Source organism: Manis javanica, chromosome 4 (assembly GCF_040802235.1).
Source record: "Manis javanica isolate MJ-LG chromosome 4, MJ_LKY, whole genome shotgun sequence".
In the NCBI taxonomy this organism is placed as follows: domain Eukaryota; kingdom Metazoa; phylum Chordata; class Mammalia; order Pholidota; family Manidae; genus Manis; species Manis javanica.
In genome coordinates this window covers 115721403-115747313 of record NC_133159.1, presented here as the reverse complement: position 1 = coordinate 115747313, position 25911 = coordinate 115721403, and the positions used below count along the sequence as shown (strand labels likewise).

The following is a 25911-nucleotide window of genomic DNA, read 5'->3' as shown; positions in this document are numbered from 1 at the left end:
GACAACAGGGCTGCCAGAACTCAGGGAGGCAGGGCATGTCACATAGGTTGTGGAAGGCGCCCCTCCTCCTGCCCCTTACTTATTAGCCAGGCCACAAGGTGACACGGGCTGGCTGTGCAAGGCTGGCCGTGGGCTGTGGGAGTGCTCAAGTGTGCAGGGTGGCTGGCAGCCTAGGCTTGGAATGGACAGCCTTCAGGACACAGTCCCCCCAGCCCAAGGGGGCTGCTGCCCTCCTCTCCGTAGGCTGGTCCCTGTCGGCTTTGGAGCGGAGGCATGGAAGCTTTTTGTCCTTTCGGGACCCCTGGTAAGGAGATGGGGTTGAGGGGCCAGTGAGGCTGGGGACCAGCTGCTGTCTAGGCATGATAGGCAGGTGTGCCAGGATCTCTATGCCCTTCCCCAGAAACTGCTCATGTTGGCCATGTCCAGGCTGCCCCAGGGGCAGCCACCAGGAGCAGGTGACTGCAGGATGGCTGTCCCTAGACAGCGCAGGGAGTGGCCATGGGGCTTGACCTTGCCCAGCATCAAGCAGCCCCCACTCAGCAGGGGTGCTGGGTCTTCCTTCAGAAACAAACAGGAAGGCTGGGTTAAAAGACTCCGACGACAAATGAGACCCATTGATGCAGGAGCTTGTGGGTGTCCCTTCCAGCATGTTTGTAGAGGACTGGAAGGGGCCCTCTTCCAATTTTATTTCCAATGGGAAAATAGCTTTAGACAAATTTTCTTGGGGGCCCTAAGGACTAATTGATACCTGTTTCCTGTAAAAATTCCAGACAAGAGAAGTTATAAAGAAGGAAGACATTGGTCTCTAACCCCTGCACCTGGACAAAATCATACTAAGATTTTGGTGTATTTTTTTCCACTCCCTATTCTGTTTGTATGTGGACTGGCCAAATGATTCTAATATCAGCAATAGTGGTATTAAAGGCTTGGGTTAAGCTCCCTCACTCCAGGATCTGTGCTGGGTTCTTCTCCTGCATTCCTCACTTTGAGGCAGAGAAACCTGGAGCCCAGAGGCTAATGAGAGCAGGACCCGGGCTGGCGGGCTTCCAGCCGCTGCTGTGCCCCGGCCCCAGCCCCAGTGCTCATGTCCCTGGCTGTGCGCGATATGTGAGATGGCTGTGACTTTTTTTCGCAGGCCACTGGCTTGAGGCCCCACAGTACCTAGAGGAGCCTCAGCACAGGGCTGGGCTGTACAGGGTGGGAGCTGCAGGGGGCAGGGCCAGCGGGCTGAGGCAGGGCAGAGCAGGGCCCTGACCCTGGCCGCCACCCTCCAGTTCCTGTTCCAGGTGCTGACCTTCATGAACTATATCGTGAGCTCTGTGTTTTGTGGGCACCTGGGCAAGGTGGAGCTGTCATCGGCAACCCTCTTTGTGGCTGTGAGTACAAGCAGGCCTGCATAGGGACATTCTCTCCTGGGTGTCTCCTCTGCTTTCTGGGCCAACAGCTGCAGTCATTGCTGGGACCCGAGGGCCTGCCCAATGGCCTGACCAGAAGGAGGGTCTCTGGCCCAGCAACACATCAGAGCTGCTGCTAGGCATCCTGCCCCTGGATGCAGGGCCCCTCCTGACAAGCCCTGTATTTTCTCCTGTGTATGGCTCCAGTTTGTCAATGTCTGTGGAATTTCCATAGGACTTGGCTTGTCCTCGGCATGTGACACCTTGATGTCTCAGGTAGGTGGGCCTCCTGGAGTGGAGCAGGGACAGAACCCATCCTTCAACTGCTGCAGAAATGGCAGGGGGTGGGAGCCCATGAAAGGCCCCGCAATGCCCCCCTGCATCTGGGAACCCATCCAACTGCCCCAGGCCCACCCCCAAGGTCTGGTGCTGTTAGCAAAGAGTCTGGGTGGACAGCTGAGAGAGCCGTGAGAGAGAGGCAAGGAGATAGTTCCCTAACTGCACAGATAGGATTCTTGTGCCCTTGGGAGCCCACAGGTCCATGGGGCTCAGCTTCCCTGGGGGTTCTGGATTCACGGTGGATTTGGAGACATGAGCTGGGTCCTGGCTGCCACTTACCAGCAGGGAGACATGGCGAATGCTCTTGTAGCCTCCCTTGCCTTCTCTGTGATGTGGGGGAATAACACCTTCCTTATTAGGCACTTTTAAAGAACTGGGGACAATGGGTGGACAGAGTCTGGCCCGACGTCTGGCACAGAGCTGGTACTCAGTAAATAGCTGCTTTATAATCTGGTGAGCAGGTTGAGCCCCTGCAGAGGAAGCTCCCTCTGGGCTGTAATCAAGGGGTGCCAGATGCCCGTACTGAGGCACCGACTGGTGGCCCCTGGGTCCTGGGTCTGTCCTACAGCATGATACTGCTAGCAGGTTGCCGCACTGGTTGGGCTCACCCAGGGGATGGAGGGAGGTGCTGAGGGTGTGGGCCTGACCAGGCCCGGGCTGTTTTGCAGAGCTTCGGCAGCCCCAACAAGAAGCACGTGGGGGTCCTCCTGCAGAGGGGCACGCTGGTCCTGCTTCTCTGCTGCTTGCCCTGCTGGGCACTCTTCCTCAACACTGAGCAGATCCTGCTGCTCTTCAGGCAGGACCCGACTGTGGCCAGGTACTGTCCGGCTCCTGCTGGCAAGCCAGGGAGGGAACTCCTAAAGAACTCCTAGGCTCCGTGCTTCTCTGTGCCACAAGCGCAGCTCCTTGGGGACAGAGGATTCCAGGGTTTGGGGCTCTCCAGCACAGCATGCTGCTCTAACTCTGACCAGCAGGGGGCAGACAAAATGGTCAGTTTAAATTCAGGAGGAAAGGAGCAGAACAGAATTCGCAGGTAATTTGCGTTTGTGTCCCTGCACAAAGCTGGGAGCTTCCCAGATGGCTTTTGAATAAATGAAGCAGGCGCTACCCCCTATTTCCAAACAGAAGGGAGGACTGAACCGATTTCTGATGGATTATAGTTCATGATTAATGTTAGAAATATTCCCTCATGGGAATACCTTGTTCCTTTTATATTATGTGCACTTGATTTGGTTCTTTCTTGATGAGATATAACCTTGCTTTTTGCCCTTACAAACCACATGCTCCATATGCTACTTTGAATTCAAGCTCTCTAGTCATGAAGCCTCACAGTTGGGGCCTTGGGCTCCTCTCCTGGCACCTGCCTAGCAGGTGGTACAGCTCCCCTGGCTGCGGTTTCACTGATCTTGCCGAGATCTGTGGGGCCTGGTAAAGCCTCTCTTCAAACTCAGAGCGCCTGGGATGTCCCAGGCGAGGAGGCACAGCTGGGGCGCTCCGGAGAGTCTGTTTGTCTTGCAGGCTAACCCAAGAATACGTGCTGATTTTCATCCCCGCACTTCCGGTAAGCGCTACTGCCAGAGTCGGGGGCGGGTGGGCTTACAGTCCCTTCAGTCCTGGCTTTCTGCCTTTCCGCTTACCTGTGGGGAGCCCCATCAGGCGTCAGGGACTTCCCACTGCACCATCAAGTTGGCTGAAGGGGCAATAGAAAAGTGCCCATGGCAGTTGGTGCAGATTGAATTTTTAAAAAGTAACGTAACATTGTTTTCCGATTAGAAAACCACTGGAGAATTTTGGAAAGCAAAGGGAAGAAAGATTTCAAATTACCTAGAATCTTACCACCCAGAGAGAACGTAGGTTAATCTTTCCTTACAGCGTTATTTCTATCCCTGGGTAGGTATATTCAAATACAGTTTGAAATGGGGCCAGTGTGTGTACACTGTGTTATAACTTGCATTTTCCCTTTCAAATATGCCATTAGTCTCTTGATATGATTGAATAAACTTCCACAATAGCCATTTCAAAGGCTATGTGGTATCCCACAGTTGCCATGTCAACCAGTCCCTATTTTTTAGGTATTTAGGTTGTTTCCAATACTTGCTGTTTTAAACAAGACTGTGATAAACATTCTTACAGAAAAGTCTTTGTGAACATCTGTAATGACTTCCTTAAGCTGCTTTATTACAACCAGAGTGGCTCTGCCGATAGCTTCTCATGCCGATCTGCATCCACTCTACCCCACCAGCAACCCTGGCAGCAGCAGAGTATTATTAATTTTTTTTCAATTGGAAATAAATTGTCTTACCATGCATTTTATTGCTAATGTTTAATCTTTTTCCTGTCCTTATTGATGATTTTGTTTTTCTTCTGTGAATTGCCCATATCCTTTGCTTATTTTAGTGGGTTAGTCTTTTTCTAATTATTGTTAAGTCTTGTTAAATGATATCTCAATCCTTTGTCATGTGTCACAGATATTTTTCAATTGTCACTTGCCTTTTGATTTTTCAATTTTTGACTTGAAGATTTTTTAATGTGTACACAGCAGATCGATAAATCCCACCCTTTATGATGGCTGTCTTTGATGAGCTTTAAAGCACTTAACCTACTGCAGATTTTATAAATATTTGCCTGTATATTCTTTGAACCCTTTCATGGTTTATGTTTTTAAATTTAAGACTTTAATTCAGCTAACAAACTTTTTCTAAGACTAATTATTGGGTATTTTCTCTTTTCTCCACTAATCCTTTAAGTACTAAATAAGCAGTGCACCTAATCATGTCAGTTCCTGATTTTTCTAGCCTGACCAGTGGTCTGTGTCTACTCCAGAATCCACGGCTACACTGTTTTGCTGAAGCTTAGTGCCAAGCCTCAGTACCCGGCAGGGCTGTCAGGGCTGGCCTTGCCAGCTGCAGCTCATCTTCCCATCTCTGGACCCTTTATCCTATGGACCAGGGAGTGATGTTCTTGAGGAGGGATCTGGGAAGGGACCAGTCGGGGTGACAGCAGGGTGCGCCTACCTGTAAGGTCAGTGCCAGGAGCTCTTTGAGACCTGCCTAGCTCTGGATTTCTCCCATGTCATGGAAACCACTTGAAAAGGCTGGTCTTTCCCCACTAAGACTCCCCTAGAAGCCATCCTTTGGCTCTTCAGACCAAGGTACAGTATCCTGTCAAACAGGGTCACTGGGTCTGGGTCAGGGAAAAACATCCTATGAAGCCACCACTCTGGCAGGTCCCTTATCAGAGAAATCAAGACCCTCCCATATACTGCTGTTGTGAAATTTAACTACCAATAACGTAATAATAATGGCTCATAATGCCTGCATAATGCTTACCTAACCCTTGGAATGCTTAAATGTGCCACAGTGCTGTTTTGTAAGCACTTTGCAATATTAACTTTACACGTGTATATCTGTATATAAATACTAAGTGTATATACATTATTATACACACACATACAGTATTAACCCCATTTTAGATGAGGAAACTTGAAGCACAAAGAGGTTAAGTAACTTTCCTAGGATCACACAGTTCATAAGAGGCAGAACCAGCATTTGAGCCCAAGCAGTCCAGTCCCAGCTCCATGCTCTTAATGAGTGCTATCTTGGAGAGAAGCAAAGGGGTGGGAAGGCACCGACGCTAGGCCAGGCTTTGGCAGAGGACAGAGTGAGCCCCTGTTTCACCGTGACATGCATGCCCCCTGTCTTCCAGATAGGGGAGGGTCCACAGCCCCAGGGACTTGAACCTGTTCAGCAGAGGGAACTGAACCAGTCCTGTTCAGTTCCCACCCCTCTCTCAGCCCAAAGCCACTCTCTCCAGCTGCCCAAGCTGGTTCTGGGGATTCGGGCTCTGCTGGGTCTTTCTCTGCACAGACTCTGGGTGGCCCTCCTAATCATGCTCTCTCTCTGAGAGCCCACACTTCCTGCCTGCTCATCTCCTCAGCTGCAGAGTGGGGGCCCTGAGGGGGCCTCTACCCCATAAGCAGAGCCAGAACACACAGCAGGGGCTGCAAGGACTTTAGGCCACCTGTGGGGCCCCAGACATACTTTGGTGAAGTGACTGCCCAAAACTCAGGTGTCTAAGCGACACCTGATGATGCTTGGTGTTTTCAGTAGTCATTTCATATTTATGTGTGTTTTCTTTTACACAGGTGGTTTTTCTCTACAGTCTGCTGGCAAAATATTTGCAAAATCAGGTACAGGTCCCTGGCTAGAGGGGTGGCCCCCTGCCACAGCACACTGCCCTGTTCCAGAGGGAAGGGGCTCCCCCTTGTACTGTGTGTGAACCTGCCATGTCATATCCTGACCTCTAGCACAGGGGCCAGACAGGAGCTGCATGTTTGCAGCCTCTTTCCAGCCCCTAGATGTGCCTGGCCTTGCCCACACTTCCTCAGTTCTGCCCACTCCCCCTTACCAAGGCCAATTTTCATTATTTCAGGGAATCATCTGGCCCCAAGTCCTTAGTGGTGCTTTGGGCAACTGCGTCAATGCCTTGGCCAATTACATCCTGGTCTTTGTGCTGAGCCTGGGGATCAGGTAAGCCCTGGAGCTGGTGTGCCTAGGGGGCCTGGTCAGGAAGCACTGCCCACTGAGCACCCCATATCTGATGGGCGGGTTAATCACCACCCTTGCCTCACCCACAGCAAGGACTGTGGAAGCTGCCCATGCTGTCCAGAAGGTGGGGGTCATGGGGAATTGGGGGAGTCCTGCTGGTCCCTGGGCAGTGGGGGACTCCTCACTAAAGAGACGGGGAGAGGAGCCCCTGGCCTCGCCATGCCACAGCCTGCCAGGAGAGGCCAGGAGTGGGGTTCTGGCAGAGTGGCCCCAGGATGAGGTCGTGTGCTAGTGGCACTGGTAGCTTCTGGGCAAGGCTGGTCCTGGAATTGGGTGCTGGCAAAGCACGCCTGAACTCCCCTTGGCCCCCATGCCGGCTTCAGCAGGGGGCCCCCCCCCCAGGGCTGGAGTGGGCCTGCGGCTGCAGCCCTACTATCATCCTTCCCAGGGGCTCTGCCTACGCCATGGCCGCCTCCCAGTTCATGCAGACCATCGTCCTCTTTCTCTACATTGTCCTGAAGAAGCTGCACCTGGAGACGTGGGCAGGTGCAAAGGGCCACCCTGCGTTTAGGGGCTGCACAGGCGAGCACGGGATGGGCGCTGGCTGTGCACAAGGCGTTCATCTGGCTGGCCGAGGGCCCCACTGGAGCCCAGCTGGGGGAGCACTGCCTAGGGCCTGCCTCTCTTCTCCTCAGCGCTCCCTCCACCATCTGCTCCACCCCTCAGGACCCCCAAGCCCCATAGGCCTGTGGTCCCCCATCCGTGTGTCTTGGTGCAGAGCCCTGCTGGGGATGGGGACAGGCCCACGAGCTCGCCAGCTCCCTGATTGCAGGATGGCGATTAGAGTAGTAACAGGTGAAGACCTGAGAGCCAGCAGTGGGCCACACGCCCACCATTCCTGATGTTGGTTAGGCTTCAGAACACCTTATTATCCCCATGCTATTTACGTGGAGGAAATTGAGACAGAGAGGCTAATCTGCCCAGAATGCCAGGGGCAGCGCATGGTGAGTGGGGCCGATCCACTCCCAAGGATCAGGTTCTGCTTCCTGAAACCTGACTCTGTAAACCACGGGCCCCTCTTCCAGGCATGTCAGGAGCAGCCCTCTGGCCTGGGGGCCTCATTCAGGGGGCAGGGGGTATCCTGTCAGGCTGAGCCCCTCTCCAAGACTGCACAGCCCATCCATCTTGAAAGTGCTTCTCACATCCTTGATCTGCTGCCACCCTCCCCAGAGCCCTTTCCAGGGAGGCAGGGTAAAGAGGACTCACATTTTCAGATGAGGAAATGGTGACCAGAAAGGACAGGGTGGTGGACATAGTGGAGAATTCCCCCAACATGCACTGCCCCAAGGCACTGGCTGCTGGGTGAGCTGGTGCCCTGTCTCTGCCTCCTCCTCCTGATGGCCTGCCCTGTGCAACCTGCCAAGTGCCTGGCCCGGCTGAGCTGAGCCCAGGAGTGGGCAGTGCCAAAGGCTGGCAGGGGTCAGGCAGGGGGTGGGTGTGCAGGGTGGGCTGTTGCTCAGCTTGAAGGGCTTCTGTTCCCAGGCTGGTCCAGTCAGTGCCTGCAGGACTGGGGCCCCTTCTTCTCTCTGGCCATCCCCAGCATGCTCATGATATGCATCGAGTGGTGGGCCTACGAAGTCGGGAGCTTCCTCATAGGTATGTGAAGAGCTGGGCGTGGGGCCGCCCCCGATGGATGGTCTCCAGCCCTGCCCAGGCCAGATCTGCAGCTCATTCATCTCTGCAGAGGATCAGAAGCTCCCAGGAGGTCCACCAGACCTTTCATGCCCAGCTCCCAGCGCCACACCCAGTAGGTGGCCGAGTCAGCAAGGGAGTGAGAGACTGACAGAACCGTGCACAAGTGGGAACAGCTGGGCAGAGCCCACACAGCCTGGGGACCAGAAGGCCAGGGCAGGCGTGGCCCCGAGAGACCCTCTAGTCCAATTCTTGTCCCCCATTTACAGACAGAAACACTGAGCCCCAAGAACAAGAGACCCTCTCCAGAGTCCCACTGCGGCAGGGCCGGGACCGACTTCGGGGCTCCCCATGCTGGGGGGCCCTCCTCGCCCTCTCACCATGCCATATTCCCCAGGAGTCCAACCTGAAGGACAAACTGTAGGGCATGAGCCTGCGGGGACTTTTCTGACAACGGGGCAGGACTTTCCTGGAAAGCCGAGCTCCAAGCAGGAACGTTTTTTGTTGCAAATCTGCCCTTCAAAATCACTGTCCCCTGGGCCTCCCAAACAGAGGGGTGTCCTGTCTGTCCAGGGTCTGTTTGGGGGCCCCAGGGTTAGGTGCTTGCCCTGTGCCTTTCCCACAGGCCTGCTCAGTGTGCTGGAACTCTCCGCCCAGGCCATCATCTATGAGTTGGCCACCTTAATCTACATGGTGAGTCTCCACTTGGGTCACCTTTGAATGCCCTCCACACTGGCCCAGGCCTCTGACGGCCTGGAGGTGTCATAGGTCAGGGGTCAGGGTGTCATCCCAAATGCCACCTCTCTCTCCTGAAGGACCCTCCCAGACTTCCTGTTCCCATCAGCTCAGGCCCTGCCAGGCTCACACACAGCTGGCCCACAGAGGCTCCACCGAGGTAATAGTGAACAGTTAGAATTATTTGGAATTAATTAGCACCATTTAAAAATTGGGACATTTCACATCATAATCTGGACTTTTGCATCTTCTTGAGAAATAAGACACTCTCTTTAGCAACAGGCCCATGTTCCTGAACATCCTAGTTGGTGAGAGCTGGGGGTCCGTGTCCCCCAGGGGGTCCCTGCTGCTCCTTCCTCTCCCCGCAGAGAGATGCGTTGTCTCATGCCAGTCATGTAAGCATCTGTCAGCCTCCTGAGGGCATGCAGTGTGTGGGACCCCAGGTTTAAGCAAGGGATTTGCAAAATTCCACACTGGCAAGCTAATTTATAAGGCCATTCTTATTTCCATGTGAATTACCTTTTCCAACAGGGTGTTTTCTGGGATACTTCAGACCACATTCACCTCTTTCAAACACGTTCATTTACTCCTGAGGTTTAGGCAGCGCATTAGTGATGGCTGCAAGGCCAGACCACCTGTGATGTTCAGCAAGTGGGGTGGGGTTGACTCTCACGAGGGGTACCCCCACCGCATCTCCCGACCTTATATTCCATGGCCTGTCGCCAGCAGCCAGGACTGCCCTGCCTCCCCTCGCTGCCTCCCTGGACCCATTGTCTTCTGCTCTCCTGCCTTAGGCCTGGTGGAGGACTGGAGGCTGCTCCACCCCAAGCCCGGGGTGGCAGATGGCTGCACTGACAGCACGTTCTTACCTCTGATCCCAGATACCCCTGGGGCTCAGCAATGGGGTCTGTGTCCGAGTAGGAACGGCTCTGGGGGCTGCAGATACTGTGCAAGCTAAGCGGTCGGCCATCTCCGGCGTACTCTGTACAGGTGGGTGGGGTCCCGGGGGAGGCGGACTTGGAAAATTGGAGAGTCAAGGGTGTGAGCCAGGGAAGAAACCTGTTATGCCTGCTGACCCACAGCAGCCCCTGCGGATGAGTGGGCAGTCACCCCCCCAGATACACCTGAGCCCCTTCCCCACCCCCCGATCCCCTAAGATCGCTCTTGCCTGCTGAGCCCCTTCCCAACCCTCCCCTGCTGCTGGGTTCTGGGCTGTCCTGTGGACAGTTCGCCAGTTCCCACCACTCACCTTAGCACGACCCTGGGAAGGTCCTTCCAGCTCTGGGGGGCAGGGAGGATGTCCTTCTGCACGCTTGCCCTCCCAGCATCCCCAGGAGCTTGGCACCTGTCCACCTGCCCCTTGGATCTCCTTTGGGGATCTGCACTGTGAAGCTGACCAGATTCAGTCTATTCTCTGGAGAGCAGTGGTTTTCAGGTGGCACCCCCTGGGAGCCATACTGAAACACAGGGCAGTTTCTGGTTCAGCAGGTCGGAGATGGCAGTCTGGGAGTGTGCATTTCTCACAAGTCACCAAGCGACACTGACAGTCCAGGGACCCCACTCTGAGAACCACTGGGGAAGGGGCAATGCATTTGTTATCCTACGGGAGGACCAAAGAGTGCCTGAGTCCCTGCGAACAGTGATGCAGAGGACCCCAGGCTCCTGGGGCAGAGGGTCAGGCTGATGGGCACTCACCGCGTGGGGCTGCCCCGTGGCGGGGTCGGCCGTGCTCCCCCTTGTCTCTTCCAGTTGGCACTTCCATGGTTGTGGCCGCCCTGTTGAGCATCCTGAAAAATAACCTGGGGCATATTTTCACCAATGATGAGTAGGCAATCCGTTTTCTTCAATGACTTCTGGGGAATGTTGGGGTGGTCGCGTCACATGCCTGGCTCGGTGCTGGGCCCAAAGGAAGCAGCAGGACTAGCCCTGACTTTGCTCTCCCTGGAGGAAGCCAGCATCTAGGCTTGTCCCTGCAGGCCCCAGCCTCCAGTGCTAGCCTGTCCACAGACACGATGCTAACCAAAGGGACATACAGAATGGTGGCGTCCCCCGTGAAGTTACGAAGACCCATGGACATAGAAACATAGGGCTAGGAGTGTCAGTTAGGTTGTATGGGGTAATTACCTCTGTTCTGAAATCTTGGAGGAGGTGTTGGCTTTGGGCTATATGCGGGTCTCTAAGAACAGAGTCATACCTTAGTGCTCCAAAAGAATGCTCTTTCTGTTTCTTCTGCAGAGAAGTCATCGCGCTGGCGAATGAGGTCTTGCCGATTTACATCACCTTTCAGCTATTTGAGGCTCTCAGTGTGAGTACTGCTCTGATGCAAAGCCTGACTTCCCATGTTCCTGGGCCCCCTGAGGCCTCATAGGCCTGTGGAGGTTATCATTAGTACAGATAAAGGGCTAACTGTACAGTAAATGCCCAAAATATTTGCTCATATTAGTTCTACTATTATTCAAAGCAATGACTGCCCTTCTCTTCTGTGATTCCAGCAAGCTGAAAGATGAATGCAGATTAGTAAAAAATTGATAAATTGCACCAGTGTATACAACTCACAAATCTTTTTCTTTCCTATTTCTCATGAGCATGAGCCAGGGCCCTGATTCATGCCCCTGACTGGTCAGGGGCTCAACAGTAACCATAGCCTGTGGCCACAGAGCAGGGACATTTCTGAGGAGCGAGTCAACCTGAATACAGCAGGACCTGAGTGTTCTGCTCCTCTGACCACTAAAGAGGGCAGACCCTGTTTAGCACAGATTTGAATGATGTGGATCTTTAAAAAGCATGATGGAAAATGAAGAAAACACTAACATCTCATTTTATAGGCAGAATTTGAAATCTTGTTTTCTGCTCGACATCGTAAGTTCTTCAGGAATGTTATCACTGCAATTATGGAGGGTTTTTCCAAAAGACAGTGCACTCTAATCAGTTGATTTATGTATCCTACTATTTGCCTCTGAATCTATGGGCATTCAGAAAGCAATCTACCTGCAGCATATGTTCTTAGCCTCAGCAGGACTGCTTCCTCTAGGCTGTGTTTTTATCATCACATCCAAAGCTTTTATCAAGGAATATTAAAAGAAACTACCTTATGGAGTCTATTATTGCTTTTGTCATAGGATATTGTTAAGGACACTATTCATATTTTTTTCTCTAGCTCTGAGATGAGACCACAGATCAGAAATTCTTTCAGTTAAAGGTTGGGAATAGCTTTGCCTTTTTAAAGGAATTAAGTATGCCTCCCCTCCAAAGGGCAGCACTTCTCTGCTCACTTTGGCTACCAAGAAACCCAGAAGCAAATTTACAGCTAGCCACGGTAAGGGGCCTTAGAGCTTGTTGTCTGCATCCTATTTTTCCTCCTGGCTATATTTATATTATTTTTAATTTATGTTTTCCATGGCCCTTTTAAAAAAATTTTTATTAAGATATGATTGATATACACTCTTATGAAGGTTTCACATGAAAAAACAATGTGGTTACTATATTTACCCATATTATAAAGTCCCCACCCATAACCCAATGCAGGCACTGTCCATCAGTGTAGCAAGTTGTCAGAGATCCACTATGTCCCTTCTCTGTGATACACTGTTCTCCCCATGATCCCCCACACCATGTGTACTAAACATAATACCCCTCAGTCCCCTTCTCCCTCCCTCCCCACCTGCCCTCCCACACCCCTCCCTTTTGGTAACCACTAGTTCATTCTTGGAGTCTCTGAGTCTGCTGTCATTTTGTTCCTTCAGTTTTGCTTCATTGTTATACTCCACAAATGAGGGAAATCATTTGGCATTTGTCTTTCTCCCCCTGGCTTATTTCACTGAGCATAATGTCCTCCAGTTCCATCCATGTTGTTGCAAATGGTAGGATTTGTTTCTTTCTTATGGCTGAATAGTATTCCATTGTGTAAATGTACCACGTCTTCTTTATCCATTCATCTACTGATGGACACTTAAGTTGCTTCCATACCTTGGCTATTGTAAAAAGTGCTGCGATGAACATAGGGGTGCATATGTCTTTCTGAATCTGAGACATCTTATTCTTTGGGTATATTCCAAGAAGTGGGATTCTGGGGTCAAATGGTATTTCTATTTTTAATTTTTTGAGGAACCTCCATATTGCTTTCCACAATGGTTGAACAAGCTTACATTCCCACCAGCAGTGTAGGAGGGTTCCCCTTTCTCTGCATCCTCACCAACATTTGTTGTTCTTAGTCTTTTCGATGCTGACCATCCTTACTGGTGTGAGGTGATATCTCATTGTGGTTTTAATTTGCATTTCCCTGATGATTAGTGATGTGGAGCATCTTTTCATGTGTCTGTTGGCCATCTGAATTTCTTCTTTGGAAAACCGTCTCTTCATATCCTCTGCCCATTTGTTAATTGGGTTATTTGCCTTTTGGGTGTTGAGGTGTGTAAGTTCTTTATTTTGGATGTTAACCCCTTGTCAGATATGTCATTTACAAATATATTCTCCCATACTGTAGGATGCCTTTTTGTTTTGTTGATGATGTCCTTTGCCGTACAAAAACTTTTTAGTTTGATGTAGTCCCATGAGTTCATTTTTGCTTTTGTTTCCCTTTTTCAAGATGGGTTCAGGAAGAAGTTGCTCATGCTTATATTCAGGAGATGTTTGCCTATGTTGTCTTCTAAGAGTTTTATGGTTTCATGACTTACATTCAAGTCTTTAATCCATTTCAAGTTTACTTTTGTGTATGGGGTTAAACAATAATCCAGTTTCATTCTCTTACATGTAGCTGTCCAGTTTTGCCAACAGCAGCTGTTGAAGAGGCTGTCATTTCCCCATTGTATGTCCATGGCTCCTTTATCATATATTAATTGACCATACATGGTTGGGTTTATATCAGGGCTCTCTAGTCTGTTCCATTGGTCTATGGGTCTGATTACTGTGTGGCTTTGTAGTAGAGCTTGAAGTTGGGAAGCGTAATTCCTCCTGTTTTATTCTTCCTTCTCAGGATTGCTTTGGCTTTTTGAGGTCTTTTGTGGTTACATATGAATTTTAGGATGATTTTCTCTAGTTCGTTGAAGAATGCTGTTGGTATTTTGATAGGAATTGCATTGAATCTATAGATTGCTTTAGGCAGGATGTCCATATGGGGCCCTTATTTTTATTTTGTATTTTTTACACCTTTATTGAGTTTAATTTCATGCCATAAAATCCATGCATTTGAGAACATAATTCATCTTAAATGCATTTAGAGTTGTGCAACCATCACTACAATTCCATTTTAGAATCTTTCCATCACTGCCAAGGCACACCCTCCTTCCCCCTACCCTGAATTTCCTGGACCCTGTTTTGCAGTCAACCTAGACTCCCACAGTCAGCCATAATGCCCTGTTTGCCTTCTGTCCTTGTGAACTCTGCCTTTTCTCAACATTTTGCAATGGCCCGTGGACATCCAGTTGTGCCAGCACCATTGTTAGTGTGTGAAAGTCTATTCTCTCCCTAGTGAGTTTTCTTGGCACTTTTGTCAAAAATCAGTTGATCATAAGTGTGGTGTTTTCTTTCTAGATTCACAACTCTATTCCATTGATTCACATGCCCATTCTATGCCAATACTACACCGTCTTAATTATAACACTTTATAGTGAGTTTTGAAATCAGTTAGTGTGACTCCTCTTTGTTCTTTTTTATCCTAAAGTCGCTTTGGGTCCTCTAGATCCTTTCATTTCCATATGTATTTTAGAATCATCTTGTTAATTTCTACTAAAAATCCTACTGAGATTTTGAAAGGAATGGTGTTGACTCTACAGAGCAATATGGAGAGAACTGTCATTTTCACCATACCAGGGCCTCCAGTCCATGGCTAGTTTATAGCAATATATTTGACCTTTGTTTGATTATCCTGTGACCTTGTTATGCTCATTCTAGTAGTTTTTTGTGTGTGGATGCCTTAAGATTTCCTATAAATAGGATCATGTCGTCTCTGTTAATAAAGAGTTTTACTTTTCCTTCTGCCTGGCTGGATCCTGCAGTGCAGTACTGAATAGGAGCGGCAACAGCAGCCATCCCTGCCTTATTGGGGAAAAGCACTCAGTCTTTCAATAGTAAATATCTGTAGGAAGAGCCCTTTTACTCCTAGTTTGTAGAAACATTTTCTCATGAATGGTGCTGGATTCTGTAGGATGTTTTTTCTGCATCTGTTAAGATAATCATGTGGGTTTTGTCTTTTATTCATATGGCGTAATTACATAACTTGATTTTCAATGCTATACTTTGCACTTCTGGGATAAACCCCTCCTAATCATGGTGTCTATCTTGTCTACAGATTGCTGAACTTCGTTTGCTAATATTTTGTTAAAGATTTCACATCTACATTCATGAGGAATATTCATCTGTAATTTTTGTATTTTCCCTGTTATATCTTGATCTGACTCTGGTTATCAGGGTGACATCAGCCTCACAGAATGGTTTTGGAAGCATTCTTTCCTCCTATACCAGGTTTGTTGTGAGGGATCAGCATTGCTGCTTCTTTAAATAGTGATAGAATGCACCAGGGAAGCCACATGAGCCTGGGATTTTTGTCAGAAGATTTAAAAATAATTCAGTTTATTTACTTGTCAGCTCTATCCACTTTCTATTTCTTGCTGAGTTCATTTTAGTAACTTGTGTCTTTCTAGAAATTTATTCACTTCAGCACACTTGTCTAATTCTTTGGCATGAAGTTGCTCCTAACATTCCCTGTAATCTTCTCCATGTGCAGCAGGAACATCCCTTCCCTCATTCTTGACTTGGTAAAATGTGTCTTCACTTTTCTACTTTCTTGGCTTTATGTAATACATTTTGATAGCTTGTTTTTCTTTTCATTCAAAATACCTGGAAGTTTCTCTTGTGGTTTATTTATTCTTTGACCCATGGGTTTAGACCTGTTTTGTTTCATTTCCAAATATTTGCGGGTGTCCCCAGATTTCTTTCTGATAGGCATGTTAATTCAGTTGTGGTCAGAGAACACACTTTGTATTAATTCAATCTCTTTCAATGTATTGCAGCCTGTTGGTGGCCTAATGGAGACCCATCAGGAGAATATTGCATGTGACCTTTTCCCTAAGGACTGCTGCTGTTTAGTACCTTGCCTGTCCTATTTCTGCCTCTGCCACAACCTGCAGCTGCTGTCTCTGCTCTGCTTTGTTTTATTGTTTTTTATTTCTCTCACTTTCATTGGTTTTTTTTTTTGGTATCATTAATCTACAATTACATGAAGAACATTATGTTTACTAGGCTCCTCCCTTCACCAAGTCCCCCCCACATTCCCCTTCACAGTCACTGTCCATCTGCACAGTAAGATGCTGTGAAATCACTACTTGTCTTCTCTGTGTTGCACAGCCATCCCCGTGCCCCCCCCCACGCACTATACATGTTAATCTTAATGCCCTCTTTCTTTTTTCCCACCCTTATCCATCCCTTCCCACCCGTCCTCCCCAGTCCCTTTCCCTTTGGTAACTGTTAGTCCATTCTTGGGTTCTGTGATTCTGCAGCTGTTTTGTTCCTTCAGTTTTTCTTTGTTCTTATACTCCACATATGAGTGAAGTCATTTGGTACTTGTCTTTCTCCACCTGGCTTATTTCACTGAGCATAATACCCTCTAGCTCCATCCATGTTGTTGCAAATGGTAGGATCTGTTTTTTTCTTATAGCTGAGTAATATTCCATTGTGTATATGTACCACATCTTCTTTATCCATTCATCCACTGATAGACATTTAGGTTCCTTCCATATCTTGGCTAGTGTAAATAGTGCAGCGATAAACATAGGGGTGCATCTGTCTTTTTCAAACTGGACTGCTGCATTCTTAGGGTAAATTCCTAGAAGTGGAATTCCTGGGTCAAATGGTATTTCTATTTTGAGCATTCTGAGGAACCTCCATACTGCTTTCCACAATGGTTGAACTAATTTACATTCCCACCAGCAGTGTAGGAGTGTTCCCCATTCTCCACAACATCGCCAACATTTGTTGTTGTTTGTCTTTTCGATGATGGCGATCCTTACTGGTGTGAGGTGATATCTCCTAGTGGTTTCAATTTGCATTTCTCTGATGATTAGTGATGTGGAGCATCTTTTCATGTGCCTATTGGCCATCTGGATTTCTTTTTTTGAGAACTGTCTATTCAGCTCCTCTGCCCATTTTTTAATTGGATTATTTGCTTTTTGTTTGTTGAGATATGTGTGCTCTTTATATATTTTGGATGTCAATCCTTTATCGGATCTGTCATTTATGAATATATTCTCCCCTACTGTAGGATACCTTTTTGTTCTATTAATGGTGTCCTTTGCTGTACAGAAGCTTTTTAGCTTGATATAGTCCCACTTGTTCATTTTTGCTTGTTTCCCTTGGCCAGGCAGAATGTTCATGGAGATGTCACTCATGTTTATGTCCATAGATTTTTGCCTATGTTATTTTCTAAGAGTTTTATGGTTTCATGACTTACATTCAGGTCTTTGATCCATTTCGAATTTACTTTTGTGTATGGGGTTAGACAGTGATCCAGTTTCATTCTCTTACGTGTAGCTGTCCAGTTCTGCCAGCACCATCTGTTGAAGAGACTGTCATCTCCCCATTGTATGTCCATGGCTCCTTTATTGAATATTAATTGACCATGTATGTTTGGGTTAATGTCTGGAGTCTCTAATCTGTTCCCCTGGTCTGTGGCTCTGTTCCTGTGCCAGTACCAAATTGTCTTGATTACTGTGGTTTTGTAGTAGAGTTTGAAGTTGGGGAGCAAGATCCCCCCACTTTATTCTTCCTTCTCAGGATTGTGTTGACTATTCGGGGTCTTTGGCAGTTCCATGTGAATTTTTGAACTATTTGTTCCAGTTCATTGAAGAATGCTGTTGGTAATTTGATAGGGATTGCATCAAATCTGTAGATTGCATCAAATCTGTAGATTGCTTTGGGCAGGATGGCCATTTTGACGATATTAATTCTTCCTAGCCAGGAGCATGGGATGAGTCTCCATTTGTTAGTGACCTCTTTAATTTCTTTTAATTTCTCTTAAGAGTGTCTTGTAGATTACAGGGTATAGGTCTTTCACTTCCTTGGTTAGGTTTATTCCTAGGTATTTTATTCCTTTTGATGCAATTGTGAATGAAATTGTTTTCCTGATTTCTCTTTCTGCTAGTTCATTGTTAGTGTATACGAAAGCAACCGATTTCTGTGTTAATTTTGTATCCTGCAACTTTGCTGAATTCTGATATTAGTTCTAGTAGTTTTGCAGTAGAGTCCTTAGGGTTTTTTATGTACAATATAATGTCATCTGCAAATAGTGACAGTTTGACTTCTTCTTTACCAATCTGGATTCCTTGTATTTCTTTGTTTTGTCTGATTGCCATGGCTAGGACCTCCAGTACTATGTTGAATAACAGTGGGGAGAATGGGCATCCTTGTCTTGTTCCCGATCTCAGAGGAAAAGCTTTCAGCCTCTTGCTGTTCAGTATGATGTTGGCTGTGGGTTTATCATATATGGCCTTTATTATGTTGAGGTACTTGACCTCTATGCCCATTTTGTTGAGAGTTTTTATCATAAATGGATGTTGAATTTTGTCAAATGCTTTTTCAGCATCTATGGAGATGATCATGTAGTTTGTGTCCTTCTTTTTGTTGATGTGGTGGATGATGCTGATGAATTTTTGAATGTTGTACCATCCTTGCATCCCTGGGATGAATCCCACTTGGTCATGGTGTATGATCCTCTTGATATATTTTTGAATTCGGTTTGCTAATATTTTGTTGAGTATTTTTGCATCTATGTTCATCAGGGATATTGGTCTGTAGTTTTCTTTTTTGGTGGGGTCTTTGCCTGGTTTTGGTATTAGGGTGATGTTGGCTTCATAGAATGAGTTTGGGAGTATTCCGTCCTCTTCTATTTTTTGGAAAACTTTAAGGAGAATGGGTATTATGTCTTCTCTGTATGTATGATAAAATTCCAAGGTAAATCCATCTGGCCCCAGGGGTTTTTGTTCTTGGATAGTTTTTGATTACTGATTCAATTTCATTGCTGGTAATTGATCTGTTTAGATTGTCTGTTTCTTCCTTGGTCAATCTTGGAAGGTTGTGTTTTTCTAGGAAGTTGTCCATTTCTCCTAGGTTTTCCAGCTTGTTAGCATATAGGTTTTCATAGTATTCTCTAATAATTCTTTGTATTTCTGTGGCATCCATCGTGATTTTTCCTTTCTCATTTCTGATTCTGTTGATGTGCGTTGACTCTCTTTTTCTCTTAATACTTCTGGCTAGGGGCTTATCTATTTTGTTTATTTTCTTGAAGAACCAGCTCTTGGTTTCCTTGATTTTTTCTATTGTTTTATTCTTCTCAATTTTATTTGTTTCTTCTCTGATCTTTATTATGTCCCTCCTTCTGCTGACTTTAGGCCTCATTTGTTCTTCTTTCTCCAATTTCTATAATTGTGACATTAGACTATTCATTTGGGATTGTTCTTCCTTCCTTAAATATGCCTAGATTGCTATATACTTTCCTCTTAAGACTGCTTTCGCTGTGTCCCACAGAAGTTGGGGCTTTGTGTTGTTGTCATTTGTTTCCATATAATGCTGGATCTCCATTTTATTTTGGTCGTTGAACCATTGATTATTTAGGAGCATGTTGTTAAGCCTCCATGTGTTTGTGAGTCTTTTTTCTTTCTTTGTAAAATTTATTTCTAGTTTTATACCTTTGTGGTCTGAAAAGTTGGTTGGTAGGATTTCAATCTTTTGGAATTTACTGAGGCTCTTTTTGTGGCCTAGTATGTGGTCCATTCTGGAGAATGTTCCATGTGGACTTGAGAAGAATGTGTATCCTGCTGCTTTTGGGTGTAGAGTTATGTAGATGTCTACTAGGTCCATCTGTTCTAGTGTGTTGTTCAGTGCCTCTGTGTCCTTATTTTCTGTCTGGTGGATCTGTCCTTTGGAGTGAGTGGTGTGTTAAAGTCTCCCAAAATGAATGTATTGCATTCTATTTCCTCCTTTAATTCTGTTAGTATTTGTTTCACATATATTGGTGCTCCTGTATTGGGTGCATATATGTTTATAACGGTTATATCCTCTTGTTGGACTGAGCCCTTTATCATTATGTAATGTCCTTCTTTATCTCTCTTGTTACTTTCTTTGTTTTGAAGTCTATTTTGTCTGATACTAGTATTGCAACACCTGCTTTTTTCTCTCTGTTGTTTGCATGAAATATCTTTTTCCATCCCGTGACTTTTAACCTGTGCATGTCTTTGGGTTTGAGGTGAGTCTCCTGTAAGCCGCATATAGATAGGTCTTGCTTTTTATCCATTCTGTTATTCTGTGTCTTTTTATTGGTGCATTCAGTCCATTTACATTTAGGGTGATTATTGAAAGATATGTACTTATTGCCATTTCAGGCTTTAGATTCATGGTTACCAAAGGTTCAAGGTGAGCTTGTTCACTACGTTACTGTCTAATTTAACTTGCTTATTAAGCTATTATAAACACAGTCTGCTGATTATTTCTCTCCCTTCTTATTCCTCCTCCTCCATTCTTCATATGTTGGGTGTTTTGTTCCGCGCTCTTTATAGGAGTGCTCCCGTCTAGAGCAGTCCCTCTAAAATACCCTGTAGAGGTGCTTTGTGGGAGGCAAATTCCCTCAACTTTTGCTTGTCTGGGAATTGTTTAATCCCTCCTTCATATTTAAATGATAATCGTGCTGGATACAGTAATCTTGGTTCAAGGCCCTTCTGTTTCATTGCATTAAGTATATCATGCCATTCTCTTCTGGCCTGTAAGGTTTCTGTTGAGAAGTCTGATGATAGCCTGATGGGTTTTCCTTTGTAGGTGACCTTTTTTCTCTCTCTGGATGCCTTTAATACTCTGTCCTTGTCCTTGATCTTTGCCATTTTAATTATTATGTGTCTTGATGTTGTCCTCTTTGGGTCCCATCTCTCAGGAGTTGTGTGTGCCTCCGTGGTCTGAGCAACTATTTCCTCCCCCAGTTTGAGGAAGTTCTCAGCAATTATTTCTTCAAAGACACTTTCTATCCCTTTTTCTCTCTCTTCTTCTTCTGGTACCCCTATATAATGCGGATATTGTTCCTTTTGGATTGGTCACAGTTCTCTTAATATTCTTTCATTCTTGGAGATCCTTTTATCTCTCTCTGCATCAGCTTCTATGCATTCCTGTTCTCTGGTTTCTATTCCATCAATGGCCTCCTTCATCTCATCCATTCTGCTTATAAATCCTTCCAGAGTTTGTTTCACTTCTGTAATCTCCCTCCAGACTTCATCCCTTAGCTCTTGCATATTTCTCTGCAGCTCTGTCAGCATGTTTATGATTTTTATTTTGAATTCTTTTTCAGAGAGGCTGGTTAGGTCTGTCTCTGCAGATCCTCTCTCAGGTGTTGTCTGAACTATCTTGGACTGGACTAAATTTTTTTGCCTTTTCATGGTGATAGCGGTGGCTGTAGGCAGGTTGCAGGTTTGTCAGCTGGGAGATGAAAGTCCTTTCCTGCTTGCTGGATGCCTTGCTTTTCTCCACTGCCTGTGACAGTTACCCGCACTCCTGGAGGAGCCACCGGGTTAGTCCCCTAAGCTGATGTGGGCAGGTCTCCGTCACAACAGCGCGGAGCCCTGCAGGGAGTGGCAGACATGCCAGGTGCACTCCTCTGTGATAGCAGTGCCCCTACTGGGCAGCTGTGTGGCAGCAGCTGCCTTTGGGTCTGGCCCGGGCAGCTGTGCATTGGGCTGGGATTCTGGTCTACTGCTGGGAGCGTGCCTGCTCCCTCTGGCTCTACTGCAGGTGCGCCCGGGGCTCTCCCGCACGGGCCTCTACTGGGCTCCTCTGGCTCCACTGCTGCTGGTGCACGCGAGCTGCACCTCTTCTGTTCAGTCGCCGCCGCTGCGGGCTCACACAAGCCTCTCCTGGTCCCCTCTGGCGCCGTTGGCACACATGATCCATTCCGAGTCCCTTCCGGCGCTGCCGCCACCCCCGGCACACGGTGCCACTCTCCCGCTACTGGGCCAGTGTGTCGGGGTCCACGCCAGTTGGAGGAACGACTGGCAAGCTGCTTAGTGCCGTGAGGGGCTTCAGAGCTGCTCTGCCTCCCCGGGGTTTAGGGCACCTAAGGTTCCCCAGGATTCCCAGCTGCTGGCTAAGTGTGCCAGGACGACTTCGTCCAGCTATGGGGTCCCTGTCTCTTTAAGACTTGAAAGCACTCACTTTTTTGTCTCAGGCACTGGTTGTGGGGACCTGCCCACAGGTTTTGCTTTTACTTTTCTCTAATATCCAGCACCCTGTGTACCTTGTGTCTGCACTCTGGGTGCAGATTTCTAGAGCTGGTTGTGTAGCAGTCCTGGGCTTTCACTCCCTCCCCATTCTTTCTTCCCATGGGGTTCTGGGGTTGGGGAGTGTTCGGGTCCCGCCTGGCCCCGGCTTGTATCTTACCCCCTTCATGTGATGCTGAGTTCTCACAGATGTAGATGTATCCTGGCTGTTGTACTGCATCCACTGGTGTCTTTTAGGAATAGTTGTATTTATTGTATTTTCATAAATATGTATGTTTTGGGGAGGAGATTTCCTCTGAACTACTCACGCCGCCATCTTCCCGTGATCCTCTTGCTTTTATTGTTAAGCTTAGTTTCCTAGGAGTCACCCCTATGGCTCAGTGTTCAGCCATTGGTTTGGGGGGGGGTGGTGTTCAAACACCTCTGACAGTTGGTTAAGCCCCCATTCCCTGCTGAAGGATCTGAGTGTGGTTCGCAGGCCAAAGTTCAGGCTGCTTTCAAGTGTGCCCAGCTTTTATTGCCTTCCAGGTCCTCCTCTGTCTCTTCTGGCCACGTGCACACGCTCTGCTGCCTAGGGTGTGTGGGAGAGCTGGGGCTGCTCTGGTCACAGTACACGTGCACGCAGTCTCCAGCAACTTAGGATACGTGAAGTTTTCAAGCCCTCCCCTCCCTGACCCTGCTGACCAAGCGCAGGCTGTGCCTGTTGTTCTTTAATTCATTAGATCTGAGACCAAGGTGGGAGGGTGAGACTAAAAAAATAGAGAGGTAGTACTTTCTCCAGAGCAGTTTTCATCCATGACCATAATCACAGGGACAGAAGCAGGCAGGGGCCTGTCTCATATGCAGCAAGACCACACCTGAGGTCGCCTCATGTGGCAGGCAGAGTAACAGCCCCCAAGATATCCACCTCCTAGTCCCAGACCTGTGCATATGTCATATACAAGAGGGGATTTTGTAAGTGTGATTAAGGATCTTAGGATGGGGAGATTATCCTGAATTATCCAGGTGGCTCAATGTCATCACATTTGCCCTTTTAAGTGAGAGAGGAGGCAGAGGGTCAGAGATGGGACAGCAGCAGAGGCTGGAGCAATGCATTGCTCTCTGGGGGCCTCTAGATGCTGGAAGAGGAGAGGAAACAGGTTCTCCCCTGGGGCCTGCAGAAGGCGCCGGCCCCAACTCAGGCAGTGGGACCCACTTCAGACTTCTGATCTCCAGAACTATGACACAGTGTGTCTGGTTTTAAGCCACTACATCTGTGGTGAGTTGCTATAGCAGCAATAGGAAACCCACACATCCCCTCTGTGTGATGCTGGTCCAACCCCCCAGACCAGCTGGTGGTTGGTCACCAGTTTTACCTTGACCTTCTCATGAGGCAATGCTGTGGATGTGAAGACTGTTCAACACACAGCTACTTTTCTAACACTGGCAAGGGAGTAGGCCTGACTTGTATCCTCACAGAAAAAGGGGGTAAAAGCGGCCTCCCCTGTGCTGCCAGAGTTAAATGAGCTCGGGCAGTGTAGATGCTCAGAGCACCACCACGCCACCATTACTGACCTCCTGCCCCTCTGCCTCCCCTCCCAGTGTGTCTACGGCGGAGTCCTAAGAGGAACCGGCAAGCAGGCTTTCGGAGCCACAGTGAACGCTGCCGTATACTACCTCATCGGCCTCCCGCTGGCTGCTGTGCTGATCTTTGTGGTCAGGATGAGAATCATGGGTATGTGCTGTGGGCAAACGTTGGAGGCCTGGGTGGTCATCAGACACCCTCCCCATTGTCGCTTTTCCCCGACAGGCCTCTGGCTGGGCATGCTGGCCTCTACCCTGCTGGTGACCCTTGCCTTTACTGCCTATACTGCCCGGATAAACTGGGAGCTGGCTGCTGAGCAGGTGAGTCTCTCCCACCTGGCCAAGGGGGCAGGGCGACCAGAAATGCCTTGAGGCAGTCATCTGTGGGATGAGCCGGGGGCGTAGGGGGATCAGAAGCCAGAACACACAGCACACTGTCCAGTTCGAGACATGCACGCTAAAAATTTTCCTGAGCCAGCCTCAGCTGCTGAAAACCAAAAAGCAAAGAGCACAGACACACTAGTTGAACCAGATGAGCCCATGTGCCATGACTACAAAGAGGCAAAGCCATCACCCTGTGCACAGATCTCTTAAAAGGACGGCGTAAGGCAGTGTTCGCTTCTCAGACACAGCAAAGGCACAGCTTGGTCTGCAGGCAGAACACAGAAGGGGGTGTTCTTGCAAAGACCCTGAATCCTACCAGGGCATGGCTTTGCCTTCATGTGTGATCAAGTGGTCTTGGCATCTCAGACAATGGATAAACATGATTAAAAACACTACCACTTTAAAGCCTCCCCAAACTATGAATTTATGAGTATGTCCTACATTAGCTTGCAGTATTTTAAAGGCAGAGCAGGATTACGACCAGTGGTGAACGGGAGGGCTGGCAGGCTGACCCAGGCCAGATCTCTGTTGCAGGCTCAGAAACACGCAGGGATGCAGCAGCAGAGCGAGAGCTCGGTGGGTATCATGAGCGCAGCCGCCAGGCCCGGGCCTGAGAAAGCTGTTGTATCTTCAGGTAACGCTGTTACGGCGCTGGGCACACACCTCACCTGGGGCACGCTGCTCCTGGCTGTCCCATGAGCCGCAGGCATCTGGGAACCACACAAGCCCAAGCTGCCCTTCTTCCTCTGGGCATGAAAATGATGTGCTAAGCACCAGGAAGACAGCACTACCTATTTAACAGGCCCCGCATGAAGTACTTCACATCCTCAGCCTTGTAACAGGAGCTCTAGTCCCATGCTTAGATGAGAAGGCAAGGCTGGGAGCTCAGGGCTCTTCCCCATCATACCACAACTGGAAGAAGCAAAGACCCAAGGGTGGACCTCTCAGGGCCTAGAGCATGGTCTCACCACCCCAGGGCAGGCCGTGTCCTGGCCTACAGCAGCTGGTCTGGGCAGGACAGCCTGGCTCTACCAAGTGACCAGGAGGCTTCCCTGTCTACCTCTCTGCACACATCAGATACATGGGCACCTCTGGCTTATCTCCAGTGCCTATATGATGAGGTGACAGCCCCAGCTCAAGGCACAGGTGCCCTCCCACCCCAGGGCTGGCATGCATGCCAGGTGTGTGTATTATTGCCCAAAGCCCTGTTATCTCAGTGACCTCATCTCATCCTAGGCTGTGTCTTGATTGGTGCAGTTGCGAGCCAGTGGCCCAAAACTCCTGGAGCTTAAACTGTCCCCAGAAATAGAGTAGCATCGTCGGCTAAGCACTGAATATGCGTTCTGAAGTTGTACGTGTAAATTACATTCACGGTGTCACACATCATCACAGGACAAGCTCAGACAGGAACATGTCTCATTCGATCTTAGCAGCACCTTAATCTACCCCTCAAATTCGGTTGAAGATGTTTTCCCACAGGATTCCCTCCTGATTATGCTGTAGGAAAGGCAGGCATTTTCTACTGCACAGGCACTTTCTCCTTAAGGTGCAAAGATCAATTAACCAGCCATGCAGCACAAGAAATGCAGCCGGTGATTAGCCACGGCCCTGGTTCCAAGGCCCAGAGCCCCTCCGGCCCCCCGCAATGCTGAATTTGCTTCTGTTTGCCTCTGCAGTGGCTACAGGAGGCTGCCCTGGCATCACCCTGACAACATACTCGAGGCCCGGAGGCCCTATGGACCTCCTCAGGACTCCAGAAGCAATCCACACCCATTCAGCTCCTGCCAGCAGGCTGTCAGTGAAACAGCTGGCCATCCGCCGCGGGGTTGCGCTGGGAGCAGCATCAGCCACGCTGATCATGGGGTTCATCATCAGGGTCCTGACGACTAGGCACTAGCATAACTGCTTGGAGACAGTCAGGAAGTCAGGAGCAGCTGACCCCACTGCACAGCCACACAGGGTCCACCCTGTAAAAGCCCCAGTGGGACCAGCGCAGGTGGATCCATTCGATGC

The 25911-nt window shown here is 48.4% G+C and overlaps 1 protein-coding gene across 14 annotated transcripts; it reads left to right on the top strand.

Annotated features, from left to right (window-relative positions):
* Positions 1–78: 78 nt before the first annotated feature.
* Positions 79–25795, top strand: SLC47A2 (solute carrier family 47 member 2). 14 transcript variants are annotated; one of them, XM_037019649.2, is made up of 18 exons: positions 80–304; positions 1275–1376; positions 1602–1670; positions 2384–2550; positions 3252–3294; positions 5878–5922; positions 6165–6262; positions 6729–6862; positions 7823–7936; positions 8025–8087; positions 8598–8665; positions 9589–9697; positions 10457–10532; positions 10943–11012; positions 23533–23665; positions 23741–23835; positions 24420–24532; positions 25575–25710. In XM_037019649.2, exons 1-17 carry the CDS (start codon positions 182–184, stop codon positions 24510–24512), a joined length of 1602 nt encoding a protein of 533 aa, XP_036875544.1. In that variant the 5' UTR covers positions 80–181; the 3' UTR covers positions 24513–24532; positions 25575–25710. The 14 variants fall into 14 exon arrangements, with proteins under 14 accessions (XP_073090838.1, XP_036875544.1, XP_036875539.1 ...); XM_037019642.1 differs by having other exon boundaries at positions 81–304; positions 2402–2550; positions 24433–24532; positions 25575–25795; XM_037019643.1 differs by having other exon boundaries at positions 81–304; positions 6729–6826; positions 24433–24532; positions 25575–25795.
* The last annotated feature ends 116 nt before the right edge of the window (positions 25796–25911 follow it).